Source organism: Lissotriton vulgaris, chromosome 3_1 (assembly GCF_964263255.1).
Source record: "Lissotriton vulgaris chromosome 3_1, aLisVul1.2, whole genome shotgun sequence".
In the NCBI taxonomy this organism is placed as follows: domain Eukaryota; kingdom Metazoa; phylum Chordata; class Amphibia; order Caudata; family Salamandridae; genus Lissotriton; species Lissotriton vulgaris.
In genome coordinates, this window is record NC_141689.1 from 1536334137 (window position 1) to 1536359547 (window position 25411).

The following is a 25411-nucleotide window of genomic DNA, read 5'->3' on the forward strand; positions in this document are numbered from 1 at the left end:
TCTCCCTATTTAAGAGAGTGGCAAAAAATCATTATGACAAGTGGGAGTATGCTATTTTAAAAAACTCACTAGATTTCCAACCACGTCCACCTGCTATTCCATCAAAGCCAGCATTGAAATTCCATCTAACCCATCAATTCAAGGAGACCTCTTGGTTGGTATGAAAACAAGCAGTAGAACCATTTCCCCCTCCTCATTAAATAATGGTATTTACTCAAGATACTTTCTGGATCAGAAAAAACGTCTGCTAAAGGAACACAAACCAATCTTAAAACATCACCTGGCCAGCAAACGGATCAAAGGAGAAAGTCTTTGTATTTTTAATGGATTAGTCTAATCGCAGAGACTTCAACTTACTGAAACCTCCCTAGGCACCAGACTGGATCCAGAAACTTTAGCAAAAGCTTCTGTGCGCTGGCAGGTGATGCCATTGACCTCCGTCGCTTCTCTGTCCACCCTCCGGATATGAAGACACAGGGGCACCACCCCTCCTTGTTCCTTTCGTTCCATTTTGCTGCAATCTTTGACGTAGATTCGGAGCTTAGCTCATTCAGTTTTCAAACTCTGAGTTTTCTTCTCTAAACATTTTGGCAGTGTGCAAGGATGACTCCTTTGCTGTTGGCTCCGCCTGTTGTTTCTTTATCAGCACCTCCCCGGGCTCCAGTGACACTGGATTCCACTCAGAATCTATGGTGTATTTGGAACAAAGGTGACTGGGACACGCCATATGACGAGGTATTCCGTCAACAGAGCTCAACACCAGTTCGAGGATGACTCTCTGCCTGTCCCCTTACTTCGTTGACTGTATTTAAGGAGGATTGAGACCATCTCTAATGCTTTTCAGGGTCTTGAGAAATGAATGTTACCCACAATGAAGATGGCAATGAGGAGGACCATTTGCTCCACTTCACTACATTGATGCTGCCTGTATCTTGACCTACAAAACACCAAAAGCTTGGACACTTCACCAAAGATGGAACTGAATTCGCCCTTAGGGACCCATTCAAAATAAAAATGTTTCTTTTGATGTGGTAGTGAAAAGAGCCAGTGAGGTGCTGGACTTGAAGTTTCCTACACTGGAGACTAAAGCTAATCATCTGACAGAAATCCACTTTGGAGCCATTTTTGCAATACCGTGAACCTATAACTAAGACCCTTATGACGACCTTGTCCAAGCAATGCCCTATTCTCTTACCCCAGAGTGAGCTGCCTAATTGTCAAACGGCTTAGGGTTCCCAACTTTCCTAACTTGGTGTTGAAAAGTTGAGTTGAAATGATGACAAGTAAACCAGCTGTAAGTAAACTCTTGTTTATTGCTGTCACCCTGCTCTCCTCACTGACAGGGGTTGGTGAACATTCCAAGGATGGCTAGGGGGGGAAATACCAAGTGGCAGGGGCGGGAGGGGGGGAATGGGACAAACCATTTGTGAAGAGAAATATACCTGCACCAGTTACAACACATCTCCCTTTGAACCGTAAAAGCAATAAAATAACAGCATAAAATGCAACACATCTCTCAAGGACCGAAGAGGGGGGGGGGGTGAGAAAACATGGGTAAGACACCGATTACCGAAAGATGAACCTCCCCACCCTCTATACCAACTGTGCGCAGGGTACATCAAACTAGGACAGGAGAGAAGGTTATTAGAACACAAAATTAGAATCCGGCCCCTCTTCGTTCTGTACCATTCTTACTTGACCCCTCTCCCCCTCCTTACACACCCTAGCGAAGTGGCCCCTCCTGTTACACTTCATACACATGGAATTTCGAGCAGTACAATGCATACTATTAGCAAGATGATTATTGCTTCCGCACCTGAAGCATTTCAACCCTTCTGTGACGTTGAAGGGCTTATCACTCTTTACCTCTTTTGATTTGACCTTGTTATCTTCTCCTTCCCTTTTGTCTTCCAACACTAACCCTTTTATTTTATTCACACAACCCATGGATTCTTTTGGTTGATCCATCTCCTGGATGCATTTTGCGGTGTGCTCTATGGATTGTGCGATGGCCACCGCTTCCCTCAACGAGGGATTCTTAGCCAAGAGCTTTTCTTTTATCTTTGGGTTGAAGGTGCATCTCACCAATTGATCCCTAATAAGGGAATCATTCAACTCCCCAAACTCACACAATTGTGTAAGCCCTCGTAGAGCAGCAATGTAATTAGCTACGGATTCTCCCTTCGCCTGTACTCGTGAAAAGAACTTGTGACGCTCCAGCACAACATTGACTTTGTCCCCAAAATGAGTCTCCAGTTTAATCATAGTAATTTTGAATACATCTGAGTCTAGCTCGTCATCTTCTAATGCTGGGTCAGGGAGAGTATCATATATTTTCCTCCCTTGGACTCCAAGATTGTGCAGCAAGACATGCTGCTTCCGCACTGCTGAGAACTTTTCCCCCCCTATGGCTATTAGATACGAATCAAACAAGTTGATCCAATCCTTCCAGTGTATGACTGGATCACCAATGTCATTTAGGAAGGTGGGGGGGGGGTTCATAGAAGAAGCCGCCATAATAGAAGATAGCAGTAAATCGCACCACAGCACCAGGGGACCAAGGAGGTCCTAGGGGGTGTTCAGGTGTGTGAACGATAGCTCACAAGTAAAACCAGATAACGGGAAGGAGAAGGTAAGTACTTCTGGATAGGTGGGGCAACACTACAATAGTAGAGGAGCACAACTATGTAAGAAATCCCTTACTCTGGACACTGCTAGAGAATCTCACACTTTCAAAAAAACGCCTTTATACCTGACTATCTAAATTCAGTAACAGGTGCACTGTTGAACCTTACCAATATCTTGTAACAACGACTTTAAGGAAAGAAAGCAAACAGGGCACTTCCTGTACTCAATGTAAACCCTATTCCTTGCCCCTCCCCTGCCAATCAAAAAGTATCACCAGGTACAGAGTTGACCACACAAAACTGGCAAATACATGTAAGCATAGAAAATATGGATGAAGTATCACCTGTAAATGAAAAAAAAATCAACAGTACATCCCTGCAAAAATGTACCTAGTGTACCTGAATTACAACATTAAAATCAACGTCACAATTGCTTATATTCTACATAAGATTGCTCACTGATGCTATCTAATTATATACTGACGCCACGGACTTGAGAAATTTACGATCTTCCTCAGCTACACCATTGAAGAAGAAATGGACGAAGTACACCAATCAGAAGTCAGCCAAGAAAGTTACACTCGTACAAATAGCACCAATGTCAAGTTGAGACCCTTTCACAATTCAAATGGGCAGGTATAGATGTGAAGATGAGGTAAGTACACAGTTTTCTGGAGGACTGCCCTTTGCAAGATACTTGAAAGTACAGTTTACAGGTGGTACACCTGCTATTATAGTTCGGCCGTAACAAAAGTTGTCACTGTTGAAATAAAACAAAAAAAAAAAACAAAAAAAAATCTTGCCTGAAGACGTGGACGCTTTAGAAGTCTGTCCTCTTGGGATAGATGCACACGATGTGGACGAACAGTGATATATGACTGGTTAGAAGGCAGGACCAGCGCTGGGAAGGCTGGGGCACCGGGAAACAGACAGGAAGTGCCTTGAGGAAAACGAGACACCGATGCTGACAGGAACACTCGCACCAAAACACTGCCCCCTGGTGGATTTTATGGCGCAGTAGGTGCACTTTGAACGGACGAAAGGCAAAACGAGCAAAATTCCAGCTGGGGAAACTGACAGGAGAGCTCCAATGACACGTACTAGACACCCGCTGGAAAACTAGTGAAATGAGGAAGGCGCTCTGAGGGAGCGGCTTGTAGCACTTCACAGGAAGAAAAAAAAACTCCACGCTGGATAGTAGCGCCCCCGAGTTGCCCCCTGAGGGAATCGACCTCTTCAATTAACTCGGAAGGAACATTACGGGGCACACTAGTGCGGAACGTTTACTGCACAGCAATCACTAGACCCTTGACACGCATGTGACACTCGGGTGAAATGACGAGAGGCGTGCTGAGGGAAGGTATAACCACGCTTGACTGACGAGACTCCCGCAGCTTCACCCTTCACAGGGAACCAGACAGTGCCGCCTACGGTAAATGATTACCTCAGGGAATGCCAGCGCGCTTCTCTCTTCCACACGAGAAGTGCTTTGCTGCAGCACTTGATGTACACCAAAAGCGTCTCTAAAAGCGGCACATTGTCTCCTCACAGTCCGCAGATGTCACACCAAACAATACCAAGGTGCCTGCAAATTCACCCGTTCCAGTCAGTCAGAATAGGGATAGAGGTATCCTTCTCAAAAGGCACTGACCCGTTTGAAAGTGACGTTTCTTATCTCACCATTTCGCACTCACTCCTTCTTCTTGCTCTGGCTGGAATTTGTCACACCTTCTTTTTTTTTTCCTCATTTACTCACGGGATAGATTTGAAGGTCGCTCGGATCAGCTGGCACCTCATAAATAATGGTAGCCCCGCACCGATTGTCCTTCCTCCACTTCGACAGCTTAAATTTCTGAGGGCACTTATAGATGGACGTAGTAGCTTTATCACGGTTTAACTTCTGTTATCTCCTGAAATCACCAGTTGACAGACCTTCCTGTATGTTTAGGCCACCAGTCCGTCAAACCGAAATCACCGACTGAACTTTTCACAAGAATTTCACCACACCTGGACTTCACTTCATCACTCTTGCACAGGTTGGAGAGATCACTGAAAGGGGAGGTGACAGCTGGGCCCCCTGCGCCAGGTTCTTCCCGTCGTCGCCAGTGTTGAAAAGTTGAGTTGAAATGATGACAAGTAAACCAGCTGTAAGTAAACTCTTGTTTATTGCTGTCACCCTGCTCTCCTCACTGACAGGGGTTGGTGAACATTCCAAGGATGGCTAGGGGGGGAAATACCAAGTGGCAGGGGCGGGAGGGGGGGAATGGGACAAACCATTTGTGAAGAGAAATATACCTGCACCAGTTACAACACTTGGCATCCTTTTAAAAGGAGTCTTCAAGTTCAGGGCTCTACAAGCAAATTGCATCCCATTTCTTTTACCACTGTTCCACTAGACAAATAATCAAAGAAAATAGACACTTATGTCAGCATTGTTTTTTCATCGTCTAACCAGGTGGTCCAATCCTTATATTTAGTTTCTCTTGTTACGCTACGCCCACACCCTCTGGGATATGGCAAGTGAGATTTTACCCAACAACGTCCACAATTCATTTGCACAGGTGCTACAGGATGTCCAGGAGGTGGCAAAGTATGTTTTGAGTTCTAACCTGAATACCACAGATTTGTGTTGTCTAAATTAGAAGTCATTTATCTTTTGCCATGTTTCTTCTCAAATTCTTCATTACCACCTCATCTCTTACGAAGATATAATATGTTAGTTGCTATTGTTTTTCTATATATTCTCATTAGCTCCGCCTTTCTACCAGACATCTGTGGAGTCCGGAAACTGGCTGTAACTGGCATCAGGGGTGTGAGGCAGTACTTTGTTGTAGTTGTGTTTTTGCGTCCAGTGGGTGAGGCCTTTGTGGCTCCTTGGCCAATGTCCCTCTGGTGCCCAGCTGGGGATGATGTGTAATTCCAGTCTGATGCCTGGTCAGATTTCAAAAGATTATGAATCTGCAGAAAGACAGTTTCCAGCCAAAAATATTAAGGAAGGTAAATAACTTGCTCATCTTATTCTCCAGTATTTCTCGTGATACTCATGCTGGACGAACACATTTTGGGGGCTATGGTGTTAACATTGCTGACATTTTATTATTTACTCTGCTTTAATCTGTAGTTCTTGTCCCAGGAGTGAAATCAACCACATTAGTAGGGTCAAGAAAGGTGGTTTTGTGGAGGACAATTTGTCCGTAGTGTAGTGGAGGATGCACGGGCATAGACAGTAGCGTGACTTGATTTAGCATGTTAAAATCTATTATGTTCACTTCCAGAAATTTCTACGGATGTTTTGTTTTGAATGCTGCCAAGTAAAGGCTTATTGGTTTAGTTACTTTCATTTAATATCGTTTAGAAATCGACATTGAACGTTGTGTCCGTGAATCGATCAACCTTTTCTGCTGGACCCCAAAGAGTGCAACCTTTAGACAGCATGCGCAGCCACCAAAGCAAGGCAGTGACAGTAATGGGATGAACAGGCCATCTTCCCACTTCTCAACAGAATTCCAAGATGCACCAAAGGCTGACCTGGTAAGTGCTTCTTTACATGTTGTTCTTTTGCTACAGTTAATGGGAAGTAGTGTGGCCAATGTGGTAAAGCAGACAAGATGTGCCATGACCTCATTCTTCTTTTGCTTCCCGTTAATGTGGACTATGTCAGAGTGGGGAAATGCTTGCAGAGCCTCCTATTTTTCATCCACTACGCAGGGGTTCCTAACCGCTGCTGCTTCTATTACCCCACTCTGACTGAGCTACTCAACATCCACCATCACTGCCATTCTGTTGCACTCTCCATTTTGCTTTGCTGTCTTTCCCTACCCCGGTCTTCATCCTATCACTCCTCCTTGCACCTTGCTTGTGTTACCACATCTTCCCTCTCTCTGCCATTTTGGCACCATGCCCAGTACTCTCTACTCATTATTCCTCCTCACCCCTCTATATTCCCCAGTCTCTGTACTCATCACTCTCCCTCACCCCTACATCATTGAAAGGGGCTCAACACAGCACGCCCATCTACCTCGAACCGGTTTCGGTTTTAAATTAAAGAAACCAGTGCGTTTTTCCGGTTCCCTTAAGCCAGTTCCTTGCATATTTGCTGCCTTTTGTCGATCTTTGATGAAACTGCGGGGTTCTTCTCATCATTGGCCCTCTGCTGCTTCCAAGAGTTTAGCAGATATGGTGTTCTGGCCTCCTGACCATCTCGCAGGTCTACTTCTCCATCAGCACTGCTGTGTCTCACCCTGAAGCTGCTATTGACATCCCCTGCGCTGGCAGAGCCTCTTCTGGAATCAAGTTCAGAGTCTGTTTAAATTGCTCATTAACCTCTTGGCTGCTAATGACAAGGGTAACTCGTCATGGACTTTCCATTGATTTCAATGGAAATTAAAGGAGAATTCAAATAATGCCTTAGCAGTAAAGGGGTTAATCAGAGGAGATCCTTGTTTGTGACAGAATGAAGGCCAGACATGCTCTGTGGACCACCCTTTGGCATATCCCTCTACCCGGACTCCAAGATTTGCCCCCTGTGAAAGGTTTTTTGGCTCTGATTCTGATATATTGGACATGCCAAAGTAGAGTTCGATTCCACTGATGAAGACAATTCAGAGGATGATCAACTTATTTGACCACAGTTTACAAATGCTTGGCTTTCGCTTGATCTCCAAAAGACCAGCGGTCTCAACACATCAAGAGCAGGGACTGTTCTTTATGCTTTGGGGCCCCCTTCGAAAGAAGTTTGGTCATTGGTGGCTGTCGTATGCAAGGCAAAGGAGGCACCTGAATTGCCCCTCCTCACTGTAGAATAAAAGCCTAAACTTGTGACAAAAATATCACACCATCTTCTACAGCTTCTTAATCCCTTCTGTATTTTATAAACAATTGTATTTTGATTTTCAAAATTAGAGTAACATCACAAGTAAAACCATGTCACTCCGGTATTTCACAGAACATCGTTCACAGCTTATGCCATAGGATTAACATACATTACAATAAATTACCATTCATGTGTAGGGGGGTGTGTGTGTGTATTTCAGTCAATTGATTAGAACAATTCACAGCCTATCCTTTCAGGATTTCAAGGCAATTTTAGAGCGTCATAGGTGCCAGGTTTTTCCTACGTCATATGTGACTCACCCAGCCTTGGCTTTTAGCTAACAGCCTGTTGCACATGAGCCTTGCAGTTTCACTTTAACGTGGCAAGAATGGGCTCAACAATCATAGCTTGTGAATTTTACTAAAAATCCTGAACCGCCATCTCCCACATGTCATGTAGCCGTTTGTCAGCTGCAAAAGTGAAATATTACAGCAGGAGGATAGGAGCTTGCCAATCGATTCGCAACATTTCCTCCAATCAATTGGCAAGCTCTTTCCACCCTGCGTTAACGCCTCAGGTGTGCTTGTGGGTGTAAATGGAAGGGGGATTTCTAAAGTTACATACATTAGTCTGACATTGTTTGCGTGGAGGTGGGTGGGACATGCTTCCAGCGCAGCAACTGACAGAAACCGTTTGTATCAGGAGAAGGGGACCAGTCCAACGACCTGAAAGGCAAAATGCAGTGAGAGTCATAGCTGCCAAGGTTTCAGATTAAGTATGTGTGACATTTTCATAATTTCAGTGTACTTATGAGTGACATTCAACCACTACGAGTGACACTTTCTCTCTGGAAAAATCAATCAATGAAGACGAGGGAAAGATAAATATCAGAAATTACACCCATTTGAGCAACGAGAAACTCTAGGAAGATCTTAAAGCTACTGCAAAGCACTTGTAGCCAAGGTTTGTTGTTCCGAACAGTGCAACTCATGACACCTCATGGACATTGGTTGAGGTATTTGCTTGAGGCTTGTATGTTATGGCAGACAGTGCAGCTCATGACACCTCATAGACAGTGTATGAGGTATGTGTGCTTGTAGCTGAGGTTTGTTGTACCAGACCAGTGCAGCTCATGTCACCGTATGGACATTGTATGAGGTATGTGTGCTTCTGGCTGAGGTTTGTCACTCCAGATAGTGCAGCTCATGACACCTCATGGACAGCGTCTGAAGAATGTGTGCTGTAGCCGAGGTTTGTTGTTCTGCGGACAGTGCCGCTAATGGCATACCAGGAGCAAGGGCTAGGGAGTATCAAAACATCAACACACACAAAACTGGACAGTGGACCAAAAAAGCAACCAGTAAGGCACCAATCCTATGCAATCACCAATTGAAATTATTGAAATGCAAAATTAAGTTCTTGTGTGCAAATCTCCAAATGTGCCCCCTGTCCAAGAGCACTCTCCTATTACCAGGGGCAACCAAATGAAAAAACTAAATCAAAGATGCACCTCTTTAAGACAATGTTTAAAAAGTCCTTTGAATAATAATTTTCTACGAAGCTACGAAGCCGTTGTACACAGGTCTGGTTTTTCTTTCCCTATATTGGTTCTTTCTTTTAAAGGCAGACAGCCAACGCGTTTGGTCCTTAAAAACATGACTTCTTCAGGGCAATGTGAATCTATGCAGAGAATTTGAGATGAATCAAAACAGTAATAACCCTGGCCCGATGGTATGTTGCGACAAGGGTGGTAGTTAGACCCTTGCGTCCCGATCGTCTATTCGAGCCAATACATGATCTATCAAAACGAGAGATGATAAATGGTTGGGTGTCCTTTCATGTTCTAATGTCACTTGGTAATTTGCAGCAGGATATAGAGCACATGTGGTGTGATAGCCACAGCAATATAATGTCACAGTACAGTTGTTACTCCCTAGACCATATCCAGAGTCTAGCAAGAGAGTTTGCTATCTAGTAATCAAACGCTGCATCGTGGATGGCGTTCTCCTGCCGCCCAATCAAAGCATCACACTGCATAATAAATCTACGCAATAAACTAATAAGCAAACCATGAATTCATATTGAAGATATTATTATGGTGTGGGAGGTGCTAAAAAGCCGTAAAAACGCAAAGCACGGAATAATAAGCTCTGAAGAAGGGGTGATCATTCTGTATTGTGATATCAGGGCCTGGAGAAGGGGTGATAGTTAAGTCTTTGGATAACTGGCACAATAGAGAAGGCCAGAGTGTTCATTTCTGGAAAAACAGTGAATGTGATTGAGGCCTGAAAGCTCTATAATGTGATAACATGAGCTGGATACAGTCGGAGTGTTCTGCTGTTGGATAACCAGATGTTGGAAAGTGCCCCTTCTTGCATGGTTACCCCCCCCCCCCCCCTTTTTCCTGACATCTGATGCAACCTGACTTGGTGTGCCTTGGGTTCCTGCCAATCAGGTCCCCATGGCCTGTGTTCTTTCCCAAGACTGTATCTTTGTATCCACAATTGGCACATCCCTTGTAGAAGGTATCATGGGTACCAAGTGCACTGTGACCAAGGAAGACCTCTAAGAGCTGTAGCACGTATTGTGCCACCCTTAGGGGCCCTGCACCTTAACACCCACACACTTCCACTGCCGGTTGCAAAAAGTGAAGAGTCGACATGGCACACATCTCTGTGTGCCATGCCTACAATCCACTGCCTGAGGCCTAGCTAAGTCACTACCCTAGCAGGGTGCACTAACCCTAAGGTGATGGTACAGATGCTTGGGCACTGTATTCCTTCAGTGTATAAGTCCATTCATAGACATTGTAAGTGTAGTAAAGCCATAAAGATTATATGGTCTGGGAGTTGGTCATTACGAACTCCACAGCTCCATAATGGCTTTACTAAAAACTGGGAAGTTTGGTAGCAAACTTCTCAGCACATTAAACCCACAATGTTGCCAGTGTGGGATTTAATGTAAAATGCACTCAGAGGGCATCTTAGAGATGCCCCCTGAAAATTGACCCACCCTGGTGTGGTTCCCGAATGGCTGCTCACCATTTGCCGCCACCAGACTGGTTTCTGGACCCCTGGGTAGAGAGCTTCCACTCTCTGGGTCAATAAACAAAGCCCATCCTGGGCAGAGGTGTCATGCCTCCTCCCCCAGGATGGGCTGGGTCCACGAAAGGGGAAGCTTCAAAGGCCATCCGCCTTTGAGCGCTGTCCCTGCCTTTTGCTGCCCCCAGCAACTGGCTCGCACCAGTTCTGACCCCCACTTTGGGCAGAAGAATCTGCAGGGAATCCAAGCTATGAAGAAAGGTGTGCCCACCTTTGCCAACCTTACCACTCAGGTGGGGGAGGCGAGGTGAAGCACATATCAGCCCCCTCCATCTTGAAGATGAGGGGACTCTTCCAATTAGGAAGAGGCTGATGCACCCTCCCACTGGAGGGTGGCATAATAGGAGGTGTACCCAGCCCAAGAAAGGGACCCATTGGTCCCAGCCTGCACACCCCTTTAACGCCCCTAAATTTAGTATTTAGGAAAACCCTGAACCTTGCCTCCTCAGATTCAAGGAAGAAGGGCCGAAGAGCTCTGCTGACCCAGGAAGAAGAGGACACCAACTGCCTTGGCTCTAGCCCTGCCAGCCTGTCCCGTCTACGATCTGCCTACAGCAAGAACCTTGGCGAGTCCAGCAACCGGTAACCCCCAGAGCCCGGAGGACCTGCCCTGGGACCTTCCTACAGACTATGTCTCCCTTGAGCACCGGATTTGCTCAAACAAAGACTCACCTCCAGAATCCGGATTCCGGTGACTCCGCGATTCTGCACCCGATGCCCACAGCCGGAGTTCAAGTGGCCCAACACCCCAACAAGATCTTCCCAGCGATCGTGACCTGGGATGTGGTGATCCCAGACATGCCTCAAGCCGACGCCTGCAGCCTCAACCTGAAGGGTCCCCCCGACCGCGACCGGAGCTGGTAAGAAAACCCAACACCAGAAGATTCCCCTGCACGCGACGCCCCACGGCCTTGGGTGGACCAACCAACAGTGTCCCCCAAGATCCCAACTTGCCTCTCCAGCTGGTGTTGATTAAGGAAGTCTCCCTGTCCTAGCCTGCAGCATCTTTGCAAAACCGAAGGTCTCCATTGGAAAGCACAGGGACCCTGATGTCTGTTTTGCACCCTGCACCTGAGCACTCCAGTGCCGCTGGTGGTGCAGCTCCTGTGCTGGTTGTTGGTCCCTGCAGTGCTGAGCAGCTTTGCGCCCACACCCTAGTGGCCTGCTCGCCAACAGTCCGTAACTGAAAGCCCCATTAGCCCCATTGGATAACATTGAGCCCCTGCTCTCTGCACCTGGCTGCCACAGTGCCACTGGTGGTGGAACTTGAGTGCCCATCTAGACCTTAGGGAACCATGTTCCTAACCCCCAAAACTCACACTCGTAAGTTGTGTCCTACCCTGAGAAACTGCTAACACTTTTTCACCATAAGAACACATGTAAAGAGATTTTGGGCCTAAAAATGTCTATGTGATGATCTGTGTTGTGCAAAGAAAAGAGAATTCTATTGCAAAGTATAAAAAGTCGTACTTACCTTGTATGTAGAGGTTCTAAGATGTGATATCTAAGCATACCACACCAGTACTCAAAGTAATCCAAGAGTAACAAAAGGTAATTACTGTGTAATTTAAACTGTTTCCAAAGCATCTACAAACCTGTAACAATTACAATTTCAAACACAACTGCATTTCCTTGAATGGTCTTGCATTTCACTTACCTGTGCCAAGTTCTGCTTGGTTCTAAAATAAAACATAAGTATAATTTTCGAATACTTACCTAATTGGTCTGGATTCTGTCTCTGATTGTGTGTATCAGTCCTTGATTGAGTGAATACAAAAAATGCTTAACACACCCTCTGGATAAGCCTAACTGCTCACCCACACTACCACAGAGAGAGAGGTTGGTACTTACCAAATTTAGCCTCTGCTATACCTCCCGGGACTCCCTGGACTCTGTGCACACTATACCTTACGTTGGTGTAGTATATACACAGAGCCAGCTTCGTACCCCGGAGCTCTGAAGAAGGACTGCATGTTCTTATATGGGGTATGCAGGACTCTAGACCAAGGCTAAGTGTTCTGTAATGTGATAAGTCTCTGGAGAAATGTAGTATATAATACAGGCCCAAAACCCTTTGCGCCCAAATCCAGAATCAATATGTGACATAGGAATTAGAACAATGGTTCTTTGGGTCGCGTGTTTTTATCAGGTGTATTCTCACATTTCACAAGCTGTGAAGGACACGCTTCTTATAATACATTAAACAGCACAGACATTTCAAAGTGCATATCAATTATGTTCTTGTTTGAACTTGGCTAGTGAAACAATTAACAATTAGATGGAGCAGTGGAGGCCCCGGCCAAACGGGTTCAGCCAGCCTAATCATGACATAAATGAATAGTCTGTCAACAACAATCAGCTGACTTGGACTCGCTCGAGTCGCTGCAGACTGCACTGGGCATTGGGCAAGCCTCAGGAGAGTGAGGCTGAGGCACATTATGTAGTTGTTCTAAACAAAACAGGAAGTGCGTTTGTTTTGTCATTTGTGCGTTATTTTGTGTAATTTAAAAGCCACACTCTCTCTCTCTGCAGACAAGTGACGTGGCTGGTGCTGGCTTTGCTGACACAGGTTGTACACACTTTGAATGAACGTAAAGGTTTCGACTTCTAGAAAGTCACTGCTCCAGGTCCAACCACCGCTCCTTTCATCATGCGCTAAATTAATAGCAGGCTCTACGCAGCGATGATGCACGTCCGGCACTGGAGAGAGGTCCACTGTGCTGTCAGTTAGCTGCAGCAGAGACAAGTATTTGTGTGGCTAGCGCTGCACACGTGAATGCAGCTTCGTGTGTGTGTGTGCACATTTGGAAATGTAAGCGCTGCATTTATACCCTGTAATCCTGCCGGCGACTGAATGATTATGCCCCTCACGTGACTTTAGGGCGGCACACATACTTTTTTTGCAGCAAGTGTAAGTGCTGCACGTGTTGTGAGTGCGGCGTCGTGTGAGCGCAGCATGCAGATTTCTTAACATTGCCCCAAATTACGCGGGTAATTGAATGATTATTGCAGAGGTCGCTGTTCCCCCCCCCCCCCACAATCAAGGGGGGGGGGGGGCATAACCCACGCCGAGCCCCAGTGGGAGAACCGGTTCTTGGTGCCCAAACACGCCCAGAAGCAACAGGAGAAGAGACGAAGCACACCCCCTCGCAGGAGCGCCCGGTGGCGCCAAACCCCGGCCAATGGGGTGACAGGGCTAGGTATGAACCCACCTGAGCAAAAGGTAGAGCGGGGGGGATATATAAGCCGCCGTTCTCCCAGGTAGCTCCTAACTTCGTGGAGTGGGGAAAGCGGTGCACCGGAGCTGATTTTGTCCCCAGTAGCTGCAGACAGCCCAGCGCAGGAAGCAGCAGCCCCAGATCCATACACCAGGCCATCCCCTGCCTGGCCCTGCTTCCCTGACCACAAGAGCCACCACTTTAGCGAGCCTTATTCCTTTGGCTGTCAAAGAAAGAATATGGCGAAAGGAATTCATAGACATTTTCTCCTTGCTAGAGATCCAGCTGGAGGGGATAGACATCACAACCTGTCACAAAAAAGTTGAGGATAGAAGGGAGAGGCGCAGCGCAAGGAAGGAAAGGAACTTCGATAACTGGCTGGACGCTTTTAGAATTATGGCATGCATCATAACTGAAAAATTCCTGCGCTGCGCAACAGACCTATGGCTCTATGAGGCCGACATTCACTGGGCTCAGAGACAGTTCCCCGGGGATGCATGGCTCGAATATGACAAGGGCTTCAGGCTTAAGATGCAAAGACACCCAGAGATGGAATGGAACGAGGAGGATGTATCTGGTTTTATACACAAAATGCTAGTGGTCTGAGAGGTAAAACCTTGGGGGGGGGGGGGCGACCAGTCCTTTCGGAGCGCCTACCACAAAGGGAGGGGCAAGGCCTTTCACAGAGCCAAACACAGTACAGGGAAACCTCCATCCTCCAATGGAACCACAGCACTTTGCTAGAAATATGATGTTGGGGACTGCACGTGGGGTGCAGCTTGCAAATTCTAACACACATGTTCCAACTGTGGGGGAGGGCACCCGGCAGTGGGATGCCGGGGCAAGCAAGAGCCAAAAAGAGACAAGAAGGATAAGAAAAGGAAACACTCATGCTGGGATGCAAGGGGGGGGGGGGGGCGGGGGTTACCAAGGGGTCTGCAAAATTGTCAGCTAGCCAGATCACCGATTAATAAACAACAACTGCGCAGACTGGCAAATAAATACCCTAACAAAACAGACGCTGCAGTGTTAGTGGGAAGTTTTGAGGAAGGTTTTGTGATACCATTCACGGGCCCACTACCACTGGGAGGGTGTGGGGGGGCCCCCTTCCACCACATTTACAGAAGGGTCTGGTTATCTCTCCACTGGGGGTGGTTCCCAAGAAAGAGCCGGGGCAATTTAGACTCATCCACCATCTCTCATTTCCCAAGGGGACCTCTGTCAATGGCGGGATAAGTGCAGAAGCATGCTCAGTGGTTTATGCATCGTTGGACGATGCAATTGACCTAGTAAAATCAGCAGGGCATGGGGCGTTCATGGCCAAAGCAGACATTGAGTCTGCATTCCAGCTCTTACCTGTACATCCGTCCAGCTTCCACCTATTGGGTTTCCAGTGGGAAGGGGATCAATTCACTGACAAAGCAATGCCCATGGGTTTCGCAATATCCCGCGTATATTTTGAACAGTTTGCCACCTTTTTAGAATGGGCTCTGCATGACAGACACACGTTGGGTGGGAAACTTCACTACCTTATGTTTACAGGCCCTACTAGTTCTGCAGTTTGTGGCAAAGCACTGGCATTTAAGGAGCTGGCTGGGATCCTGGGGGTCCCTTTGGCACCCGATAAAACAGTAGGCCCCACCACAAAACTCACATTCCTGGGCATAGAACTGGACTCGTGGCGGGAACGGCCAGGCTACCCGAAGAAAAGGTGAAGGATTTCAGGGCGGAAGTCAGGGGCCCTTGCGGTCGCAACAAAGCAACACTCCGCAAAGTGCAAAGGTTAATTGGTAAGCTCAACTTCGCTGCAAGGGTAATCCCCGCAGGGGGAGTCTTTGCTAGGTGCCTTAAACAGTTGACTTCAGGCATCACCCACAAGCACCACCACGTCCGCATATGGGTTGGGAGTCAAGCAGGACCTTTTAATGTGGGTCAAATTCTTCATAGATTTTAACGGTATCCTCATCTGGAGGGAAGGTTGGGTAACAGCAAGACAGATAGCCCTATTCACAGATGCTGCTGGGAGCAAGGGTTTCGGGGCAATTTTCAGCAAAAAGTGGTGCCCAAGCCAGTGGCCAAAGAAGTGGCACAGGCAGGGCATCACCAGTAATATAACATTCCTTGAACTGTTCCCAATTATAGTAGCCTTGACAGTAGGGAAACGAGAGCTGAAAGTTATGAAACTGACATTGTGGTCAGACAACCATTTACAAAGGCACAGCAAGGGGCCCTGACAGTTTAAGGCTAATGCGACAGTTGATTGAATTGCAGCTGGAAGGAAACCTGGATCTGAAGGCACGCCATGTTCCAGGGGTGGACAATGCTGTAGCAGATGCCCTGTCCAAGTCGCATATGAGTCGTTTCAGGGAACTGGTGCCAGGGGCGGACAGAGAGGTGACCCCTTTTCCAGCAGGCCTGTGGGACCTGGGGAGATAGATCTATCCACATTAGTGAACCAGTCTCTTACCCCAGAAGCATCTAAACGGTACAAGAAATACGCAGCCACTATAATGAAGATAGGGGGTATACTATCACTGAACGATTGGTTGTGGACACAGAGGGCAGTGCAGTGATTCATACATTGGGCATTCACCAACAAAAAGAGAAGGTTGTGCGCACAGGCCCATCTGGCAGCCATAGCCCATTTCTCCAAAATCCCACACAGGGGAAGATTCCACGCCATCCCTGTACCTCAAGGCAGCACTGAAAGGGTGGAAAAGAGCTGAAGGGGCAAGGGAGGTTAGCAGGCGCCCCATTGACTTCAAGGAGCTGGGCCAGCTAATGGAGGCACTGGCATTATGTACAAGGGACCGATATGAGCTCCAACTTTTTCAAGCAGCATTTTCCACTGCATTCTTTGGTGCCTTACGCATAAGCTAACTGGTGGCACCTAGGAAGCAGGGACCAGCACAGCGGTGCCTCCAGGCCACAGACACCAGACCCAAGGTAGAGTCAGAGGAGTTACTCTTGAGAAGGTCAAAAACAGACCAAGCAGGGAAGGGAGCTGTGATACACTTGCAATGCATTAAAAAGAGCAAGTATTGCGCAGTGTGCTGCTTCTTCAGATACATGGTGGCCCGCCCTGTGGGTGAGGGACCACTTTTCAAACATCAGAATGGGAGCAATCTGAGCAAATTTCAGTTCGCCGCCGTGATGCGCCAGGCCCTCTCCAATGCTGGGCTCCCCACGGAATCCTTTTTTCCCCCCACTCTTTTAGGATCGGAGCATCTACCTCTGCATCGCAGCATGGCATGCCGGAGGAAAGAATCCAAGCAGTTGGCAGGTGACGGTCCTGGGCATACAAAGCTTACATCCGACCACAGCTTATATAGGTCACAGGGACAAGGGCCGGGACCACTCACTTTGGGATGCCGCACGGCAGGGTGAATAGCACAGCGGGTCACTTTGGGATGCCTGCTCGGCAGGGTGTCAAAAGACAAGGCAGGGCACCTCCAATACTGCAGCAGCCGCCTGACCTTGCGATTCTTTTCTCCAGCTGAAATACGTCCCCGGCTGGTGTGGGTAGTGGGCCATTCCTTCGTGTCCAGGATGCAGACATGGTGGCAGCGGGCAGGCCACAGGATGACGGGTAAACCCACAGCCACGTGCATCCGCTGGGTGGGGCAGCCTGGGATGAAGTGGGGCCAGCTTCCGGTAACACTCGGAAACCTACTAGCGGACTCAGCATGGCACCCGGACGTGCTGATCAATTATCTCGGCGGCAATGATCTGACCCAAATGAGACGGAAAGCGTTGGGGCAAGCCATTCAGGCGGACTTAACAAAGGCATCCACATGGTTTGGCAGTACAACCATATTATGGTCTGAGATGGTCATTAGGAAACACTGGAGGGGCGCGGAGTCAAACAAGGCAGTTTACAACGCCAGAAGGAAACTGAACATTGCAATGCACAAATTCTGCAAGACCAACGGGGTGGAATGCATAAGGCATGGGTTAATCCACCCTGGACGCCCGGAACTATACGGCCAGGACGGGGTCCACCTGTCTGAAGAAGTGTTGAAGGTGTTTTGGAATAACCTGTGAGGCGCGATGGCTCTTGCAGGATGTAGATTAAAAAAAAAAAATTTAACTCTAGCCGGCGGGGGGTGACCACAGGAAGACGTTAGACTCCCTGCGGCATGGCGGAAATTGGTACAATGGTTGGCTAAGGAGACACACCGGCAGGGCGCTGTGTAGAAGGAGGGCCACTCACCTTTTGATACCGCACGGCAGGGTGAGGTGGCCGGGCCGAAGATGGGAGTAGCACAAGGAGACGGCGCTCACGGCCCAGACCCGGCCGAACGGCAGGGCACAACAAGCATTTACAATGCAATGGTCTCGTCTTTGTTAAAGTTAGAGCTATTGGCATTACAAATGTTATTGTTTTCATTTATTGTTTTTTTTTTAAACCAGTAAATATATGGTATTGTCATTTACAATGGCAATAGGTAAGCATTAGAGAGTAGTAGAGAGTATTAGCAGTTTTTAATAATTAGTAGAGAGTGGCTAGTAGATTAAAAGAGAGTGTACTTGTATAGAGTAGGGTAGGAGTTAGTTGTAGGCAATAGTAGTTAGTGTGTAGTGTAGATTAGTGGAGAGTAGTATAGAGTGAGTAGTAGATAGTGTGTAGAGAGCGTGTAGGATTTAGTGAGTAGTAGAGACAGAGTAGTAGTGAGTAATGAAAAGTACTAGATAGAAATAGATGTAGTGTAGTGAGTTATAGATAATATATGGAGTAGTATATCTATTTAGTACAGTGAGTAGCAAATGACTTTTAAAATAGAGTATATATTAGAGAGCAGTAGTTAGTTAGTACTTTTTAGTATTAGAGTGTAGTAGAGAGTAGTAAAGAGTGAGTATAAAATTGTGGAAAGTGTTATTTAGTGAGTTGTGTGACTTGTATGTAGTAGAGAGTAGTTAGAGGGTGTATTAGAGTGTGATTAGTTGAGTTAGTAGTAGAGTGTGAATTGAGAGTATTAGAGAGTAGTAGAGATTGAGTAATGTGTGAGTAGCTTACAGTAGTAGTAGATTGAGTAGTTAGTAAAGTGTAGTAGAGTAGTAGATAGTTATAATACAGAGTGTTATAGTGAGTAGTATGTTGTAGACATAGTTATTAGAATAGTTTGAGTAGGGTATTATAAACTGAGTATTAGAGAGTTAGTAGTAGAGAGTGAGTTGTAGAGTGAGTAATGGTGAGTAGTAGATAGTTTTATATAGTGTGTAGTAGAGTAGTAGTGAGTACTATAAAGTAATAGGTATTAATACTGTAGAAAGTTATTAGTATAATTATTTTGAGTTGTAGAGAGTGTGTAGTAGAGAATTATTATTAGTGAGTCTCGCCTATGCAAAAGTTAGAGCTATTGTCATTGTAAATGACAACATTTTTATTTATGTGTTGTTTTGAAAACAAATAAATAAATGGCATTGTCATTTACGATGCCAATAGCTTAATCTCTGGCAAATGCCACACTAAAACACACAGACCCACACAGAGCCACACACACATACACTCCTACAGAGCCACACACACACACAGAGCCAACCACACACACACAGCCACACAGACACCCCCCCCCCACACACACACACAGCCACACACACATCCACACACACTGCCACACACACACAGCCACACACACATCCACACACACTGCCACACCCACACCCACAGCCACACACAGAAACAAAGCCACACATACACAGAGCCTAATTCCAAGAGGCAAGCAGACTCCATCTATCCAGTCAACTAGTGGATGACTCAATCTATGCATCCACCCACTGGCCAGCTCCATGGATCCACCTGTTGACTATATGCACCAACTGACTCTTTCACCTATCCATTGGCCAGCTCCATCTTCTATCCATTCACCCACCCACTTACCACATCCAGATATATACCCACCTACTGAATTGTCCATCCAACATGCAAATCCACCCATCCAACACCTAACTCAATTCAACCATCCACTGGCTCAATCCAACCATAAAACTCCTTCCAGCCACCCAGTGACTCGTGCATTCCACTAACTCCATCAATGTAACCACCATTCAACTCCAACTACCCACTAACTCATGCATCCACTGAACTCCTTCCTCCCACTGACTCCATCCACCCAACCACCACTCAGCTCCTTCCACCCACTGACTCCATACACCCAACCACCACTCAACTCCATACACCCACTGACTCCATACACCCAACTACCACTCAACAGCATCCACCCATGTCACCACCAGGCCAGCAGTGCCAGGGAGAGCCACAGGCATGGTGCGGTGTGTGATCCTGGTATACAGGGTGGGATACTCCTTCAAGCTGCGCTGGCAGGCCACAATGTGGGGCAAAGCAATACTGTTAGGCAAGGTCGTTCTTGTGGAGGTGGGGGAAACAGGCCTTACATTCTCGCTAAGTGGAGCGGCTCATCAGAGTAGGGTGTTGGGCTGCCAAGTGGTGCCAGTCTATCTTTGCAGCTGCAGGAAACTGCTGATATGGGCTGTTAAAACTCTCAGTCTTAGTTTACATCTCTTCAGCTTCATACTTTACAAATCGCAAACGCACGAGTATTAAAGCCACGTAATCGGACGCTGCCGCGACTGCATTTCCAAACATGTATAATCCCTTAAGAACGAATTCACACACCTTCCTACTCCCAATATTCACTGGATGCGCCTTATTCTGTTAACCGTTTTCCTGGGGCATCCACAGGAGTAAATTTGGAGTGGCAGCCAACGTTTCAGGAGAGTACCGTAGAGCTGAACTGAGCCAACACCCACAACCTGAGACCGGCAGACCGCATCGTCTAACTGTAAAGGCGAAAAACAACAGCCTCACCTGGGGCCCAGGGACTGACACACACATATAGGAGAGGGCGAGGATGCCTGAGATCAGCTGAAGACAAAAGGCGCACGCAGCTCTCCTGACTTCTGTCAGAAGTAACTTGGAAACAGCAGTTGTCAGCCCTCCTCCTCTCGGAGGCTCTCCTCCCTCCCTCTGCAGCAGCCTCGGTGACTCCGCCGGGGAGAGCAGAGGCTGGCCTTCTTTCGTACGGACCACAGCGTGAGCTGAGCCGGGCGCCTGCCGTCGGCGCCGCATCGCTCCCCGGTCGAGCGGAGGAAATGTCCGTCAGTGGAGGTGGATCGGGGGCGTGACCCTGCCCCGAGGCGGCAAACATGGCACTCTGCTGGCCAGCAGCAACTCTGAGACGGACCGCAGTGCGAGCTGAGCCGGGCACCTGCCGCCGGCGACGCATCGCTCCCCGGTCGAGCGCAGGAAATGGCCGTCAGTGGAGGTAGAGCGGGGACGTGACCCTGCCCCGAGGCGGCGAACATGGCGCTCTGCTGGCCAGCAGCAACTCTGACCAGGCGAGAGGGAGCTCCGGCCGTCGCTGCCCTCCAGTGAGGCTCCATGCCGAGGTGAGTCGATAAGGTCTGGGTTTAATGCAATGTTTCAAAACTCGGTGCTTTAAAATAAAGTCAGGCTATTATTAATTGCCTGTTCGTGCGAAGAGCCGGGGCCACGAAGTGAGACGCCTGGACCACAAATCTTAAATAATAATGTGTCAACCAAGCGCGTGAAAATAACAAGTCCTTTTCAGATTGGGGGGCGTGTTTTCTAGAATGTAAAAAACAATCAAAAACACGCCCCCAGTGTGAAAAGGACAAATGTTTCTTCTTTCGATCTAAGCCACGTCCTTTTGCGATTGGGGGGCATGTTTTTGACTGACAACGTCACGAGTAGAACAAAACAAAAAAACACGGCCCCCAATCCGAAAAAGACGGGGCTCAGAGCGAGAGAATGACAACACTGAGACCTCTTCTCCAATGGCTGGCCGCAGTTTAGGAGGCCAGCCAATGGAGAAGAGGAGCGGGGTTTACCCTCGCCATTAAGTCATTAAGTCTCGCTGGCGAGACTGTGCATGTGCGCAGCCTACGCTAGCCGAGACCTAAAAAGGGGGCCCAACTCCTGGGAGAAGCTACCCCTCCCTACACGCAGAGGGCGTGGGTGACCAACCAAATGGTGGTCCCAGAAGTAACATGACAAAGACTACAAAGGACTAACAAAAGAACTGGTTTGGATGGCCATTTACGAACTGAATGTAACACAACATAATCTGCACAATATGATGATGACATGTATGATTTATGATCAGCAGATGGCAGTTCGCAAATGACCAATGTAACCACGTATCATGCTAATGATGACCAGATAACCAGTCCATGTATATTCCTAATAAAACTGCGGCCAACAACGACCACAATATCTACAATCCTTGTTGGCTAAGTTTATTGGGATACCAGGGAGGCAGGGTTGGGGAGTATCTCTCCCACGGAATGGGCGCAGTGCCAGGGTTATTGCAGAGCCCGCTGCTCCCCACCTAAGGGGGGGGGGGGTTCAGGGGCCGGCGCCATAACCCACGCCGAGCCCCAGTGGGAGAACCGGTTCTGGGCGCCCAAAAGCGCTCAGAAGCAACAGGAGAAGAGAAGAAGCACCCCCCCCTCGCCAACCCCCGGCTAATGGGATGACAGGGCTAGGTATGAATTACCAATGGGGGTTCAGCACCTGAGCAAAAGGTAGAGTGAGGGGGGATTTAAGCCGCCGTTCTCCCAGGTAGCTCCTAACTTCGTGGAGCGGGGAGAGCGGCTCACCGGAGCTGATTTTGGACCCACCCGCCCACACCTAGGATTCAGCAGTGTCGCAGTGCTGGACAGCAACGCAAGCGTTTGCGGAAATTGGTACAATGGTTGGCTAAGGAGACACACCGGCAGGTCGGTGTGTAGAAGGAGGGCCACTCACTTTTGGATGCTGCACTGCAGGGTGAGGTGGCCGGGCCAAGGAGGGGAGTAGCAATAGGAGACTGCGCCGGACGGCAGGGCACAAAAAGGTAGCGAGTTGGGGACCTAACTCCTGGGAGAAGGTACCCCTCCCTACACGCAGAGGGCGTGGGTGACCAACCAAATGGTCCCAGAAGTAACATGACAAAGAGAACTACCAAGGACTAACAAAAGAACTGGTTTGGCGGGCCATTTACAAACTGAATGTTCCACAACATAATCTGCACAATATGATGATGACATGTATGATTTATGATCAGCAGATGGCAGTTCGCAAATGACCCTTGTAACCACGTATCATGCTAATGAAGACCAGATAACCAGTCCATGTTTATTCCTAATAAAACTGCGGCCAACAACGACCACAACATCTACAATCCTTGTTGGCTAAGTTTATTGGGATACCAGGGAGGCAGGGTTGGGGAGTATCTCTCCCAAGGAATGGGCGCAGTGCGGGGCAGATTTCTTAACATTGCCCCAATTCCAACGGCAATTGAATGATTATGCCCCTCGAGGTTAGGTACAGTTCTTTTTTTTTTTTTTTTGCTGCGAGCTCCGCCAGCCCCCAATTTAGGCAAGCTGCAGCGCACACGCTACCTTCCACACTCCACTCTCCAGCAGATTATTGTAATTAAGCAGCCAGCACTCTCCGGTCTGCAGCGCTTGACAGGCACAGATGAGGAGGTGCTAGTATGCGTGACTTCACATTGCAATGTGGTGATGCAGAACACCACACAGAAATGCGTTAGTCAAATGCAAGATGCGTGGAACTTGGCAGGGCTGGTGAGTTAAGAAGTCAGCTGAGCCTAGTATCAGGCTGTAACCAGACAGTCGACTGGTGCAAGGGAACCAGACCCACCACTCAGTGTGAGAAGATGGAAGTTAGCTGGCACCTAGATGCACTGACTTGCCAGCTTATTTCCTTTGCTGATTTGTTGTCTGTCTCAGATCCTTGTGAATTTAGTAAGCAGTGATCTAGCACAAGCAACCTGATTCACAAAGGTAAACGTACACTTCTGTGTACGTTTATTATTTTTTTGATATTCACAAATTGCAAGTTTAATTTTACTGCTAGTAATTTTAGGACTGCGGAGGGGGGCGGAGAACTATGCACATAAAAAGACAGGACAAGCCTATTCTGGATATGCGGAGTGTCCGCCATGAGTGTGGAGTCTCCACAGTCTTAAAATTACTATTAGTAAAATTAAACTTGCCGTTTGTGACTATCAATAAAATAGAAAACTTACACAAATACTTATGTGAATCAGGCCCAAGAGGCCTAACCCTTTGCAGCTCCGGATCGTCTTGTTCAATAACTTACTTTGGAGCTCTGCAGACGAGCCAGACCAGAGTTAAAACCCCTGCACTACCAGGCGTACCGAGGCCCTACCTTTGTAAGTGTCCCCGTTATGTTCACCAGCAGAGACTGATCTATCGACCTCGCTTAGTCTTTCGAGTCACGCCCCTCGACCTTACCCGCTCTCTCAGACATGCTGTTCCAACGGGGTATATCAATGCAGGCGCGCAACGCCCATAGGGCTAAAAGGGCTTCAGCCCCCCCCCCGCGGTCGTAGGTGTCAGCCCAGGCTGCTGCAGCTTGAGCTGTTGTGGGCTCAGCTGGGCATAGTCTGGAGTCTTATCTCCAGCATCCAAGTTTTTCACAGGTCTTTGAAAGACTATTTGCATATTTACATACTTGTGTAAACTGGTTACCGAGGCGTAGTGTTTTTTCCTGGTTCCAGTATCACCTGGGCCCCCACTCTGCCTATTCCTTACATTTGTATTTTACTTTTACTGCTGTAGTGTGAGAATGCATTTCATGAAAAGGGTTACCTACAGAAAAATCCCAGTTATTTGTTGTTTAAAGAGCCTGCAAAGGCCTGGTCTTGACACTAAATAGGGTTATAAATAAAATAGTATGTATTCATTTGTAATGTGACTTTTCTCTCTTTGTTCCCTTTAATTATCAGTCATAAATCATTCGGGCAGTCCTAGAACACAATTAAAAATGCTTTCTATTTATATTTGCTATTCTTAGTGTGCACAGATAAGTGCTGAAAATAGGCTTTAGGTGACTGCTTATTTTTATACCGTCTGGGACATCAATACAATGAGCTGGCAACCTTAATCACATGACTGTATGCAGGATGAGCACAATATTTATTTCCTCCACCCTCAATCTCTGGACCCTGAATAATGCCATAATAGCAATAGTTTAACTTACATCTGAAACCCTACACCAGCCCTCAATAACCAGCTACTTCAAATGTCTGGAAATGCACCCTGTATTCAGACAACTCACTCCTCATTCTCGCCCTTCAGTTTCACATTCACCCTGCACTCACAGGGATCACAATGTACTCACACTGATCACCATGCACTCACACCACCCGCTCACCCTACACTCACAGTGACCACACCCCACTTATGCCATGAATTCACACCGTTCTCCCTCCACTTACCCTGCGGTCACATGAGCTCACCGCTAACTCTGCACTCACAGTGATCACTCTGCACTCACAATGCACTTGTGCTGTTCACCCTATACGTCACCCTGCAGTCACAGGAGCACACTACTCACCCTGCACTCAAGTGACACTTCACTCACCTGTCCCCCTCACTGCTCACTCTGCAATCGCATTCAAACACGCCCATCACTAACCACACATTCATTTGTCCCCCTCTGCACTTACATGATCCGCACACAAATCCATATGGTCACCTCATCTCTCCTCTCACCCTGTCGCACCGAGCACTCACATGGGCACTGTCACCCACACAGCACAGAGGGTTAATGTGCCTGCTACAAAAAAGTGTACTATG

General features: G+C 47.6%; 1 protein-coding gene across 1 annotated transcript in view; it reads left to right on the forward strand.

Moving 5' to 3' along the window:
• Positions 1-25411, forward strand: part of TBCK (TBC1 domain containing kinase) — a 1513148-nt gene that overhangs the window by 1055577 nt on the left and 432160 nt on the right. Inside the window, exon 23 of the mRNA XM_086962029.1 lies at positions 5983-6158. Coding sequence (XP_086818155.1) covers positions 5983-6158 — 176 coding nt within the window. The remainder of the gene's footprint in view (positions 1-5982; positions 6159-25411) is intronic.